General features: G+C 34.8%; 1 protein-coding gene across 1 annotated transcript in view; it reads right to left on the reverse strand.

The window, feature by feature from the left end:
• Positions 1 to 1,642: 1,642 nt before the first annotated feature.
• LOC106750391 overlaps positions 1,643 to 2,249 on the reverse strand; it is an 883-nt gene continuing 276 nt past the window's right edge. The window contains exon 2 of the mRNA XM_014630723.1: positions 1,643 to 2,073. Coding sequence (XP_014486209.1) covers positions 1,668 to 2,073 — 406 coding nt within the window. The 3' untranslated portion in view covers positions 1,643 to 1,667. The remainder of the gene's footprint in view (positions 2,074 to 2,249) is intronic.

Below are 2,249 nucleotides of genomic sequence, written 5' to 3' on the forward strand. Positions count from 1 at the left end.
TTCCAGACATTGATTTATAAATACACAATTATTCTTTAATATTTCTTATTGCATCTCTTCGTTCTGAGTTTTGCGTAAAGTTCATATAATACGGTTCAAAATGTTTATTTAACCTATTTCGGCCCAAATGACATAATTTTTAAGTTTAAGTATGAATCAATACATATCAATGAACTCGAACCGAAAAATTTTTTAAAATAACTGTACCCCACGTTTTTGAGGGTACTCTTTCGAATGTTGATAGATAGAAATTAAAAAATAAATTGTTAAGAATAGAAAAATAAAAAATAAAAATAGAAACGTGTTTTTTCGATACAATATCTAGTTAAAAACGATTTTTCGATATCTGTAAATTTTTATATACTACTCAAACTGGTTTAGATGTTGGAATAATGGTCATCCGTTCAGGATTTCTTCTCAAACTGGTTTAGATGATGGAATAATGGTCATCCGTTAACGATTTAACGTAAAGAAACGCAAGATTCACTCGACATTCACGTTACTTCGCCTATTACTCGCANATTCGCCAGCATATTGATTTCTTTTACCTTATCTCATGAAACTAGCGTATTTGGTAAAAAAGGTTCAAGCCGAAACGTGAATTTGTACTATTTCACGTTTTCTGATGTAGAATTGAAAGATACGCTCGCCGCCTGAAATCCTTGAGACTGCATCATGGAAATAACGTAATAAAGATAAATATTTAAATCACACTCTTCAGTTTGCATCCGTTCACAACTTAACGTAAAGAAACGCAAGATTCACAAGACATTCACGTTAATTCCCCTATTACACGCAAATTCGCAATTTTCGATTGCAGATTGATTTCTTTTCTCATTTCTCGACGAAGTAGAGTATTTGGTTCAAAAGATTCAAGCCTAAACGTGAATTTGCGTTAGTTCACATTTTCTGATGTAGATTCAAAAGAATCGGCCGCCGTCTGAAATCCTCGAGGCTGCTGCATGGATATAACGTAATAAAGCTGAATATTTCAATCACACTCGCCAGTTTGCATCCGTTCACGATTTAAGGGGTTACACCACAGTAGAGAGCGAAAATTTAACATTTTTTTGCGATTTTTTTTTAAGTGGAAGGAAAAGTAAAAGGGTAATTCTTTTTATGGATGTTGTTAAGCATGTTTCGAAGTTTAAAAAAAAATTTTGTTTATTAAAAAATATTACAAAATGGCTGCCCAACAGCCGTTTCTGCGGAACGGTTTTTTTTGGAGGGGCTCCGCGGCACGCAGTAGAAGAGCAGCAAAAATTAATGTGGAACAAAATAAAAAATTTTTCCTTAAACTACATTAGTATAGCTATAGAAATACGTAGGGGATTTTGAAAATATTCATTTTTGTTAAATTGGCGAGCATTTGAAAAAAAAAGTTCATTTTACTACCAAAAAACGGGCACTTATTTGTACCTAAAAAATCGAAATATTAACTTATCGAAAATCGGCTACGTATTTCTATGCGGAATGTTGTTTTAAAGATGTGATATTAATTTGGAGTGAAAAAATAGAAAATTGTTTGAGTTATGCTGCGTGCCGATTTGAAAAAACGTGTTTNACCTATTTGAAAAAACGTGTTTCGAGAAAAACGCGTTTCAAGTTTTGACTTGTGCTTCAAACATAATGAAATAAAAATTTGGATTATTAAAAATTTTTTACCTTTAATCTGCTATTCCAGCACCGTAAAGCTGACCTTCCAGGTTGCTAAACTCCTCCTCGTTTTCTTTCCTGGACGCTTTTATGCTGGAGCGAGCCTCTTTCGCTGCGTCCGTCAAAGAGCGGTCCGCGCGTTGTATTCGAGCAGCGTCCGTCTTTAAGCAAAAGTTGTAGAATTGTGGTCCAATGTTCATGTCCATCACTTTCATTATTCTTAAAACGTTTATCAGTCCATCATTAAAATTACAAACAGCAATGTCACTTGCTATTTGTAATATTTTCTTTCCGCTTGAATAATTTTTAAGAGCCAAGTGCCAGACTGTAGAATTAAAACTTTCGTTGCTGTTCTGCGTATAGCCTCCCAAGCAACGATTCAGCAACTCACCACGGCTCAAATCCTCGTAGATTGGTCTGACACGGCTTCAAAAACTTCGTTCGATAGTGCCGGCTTATGATGAAAGTCTAAGGAACCCGTTGCTTGCGCCTTCTTCCATTCGCAACAAGACTCTGAGCATTTTTCGTGCTGTGAATTTTCGTCAGTTGACATTTTATGAAATAATGTCGCCCAGATTTCATTTCTCATATTT

Source organism: Dinoponera quadriceps, unplaced genomic scaffold (assembly GCF_001313825.1).
Source record: "Dinoponera quadriceps isolate SergipeBrazil2010 unplaced genomic scaffold, ASM131382v1 scaffold5497, whole genome shotgun sequence".
Taxonomy (NCBI): Eukaryota; Metazoa; Arthropoda; class Insecta; order Hymenoptera; family Formicidae; genus Dinoponera; species Dinoponera quadriceps.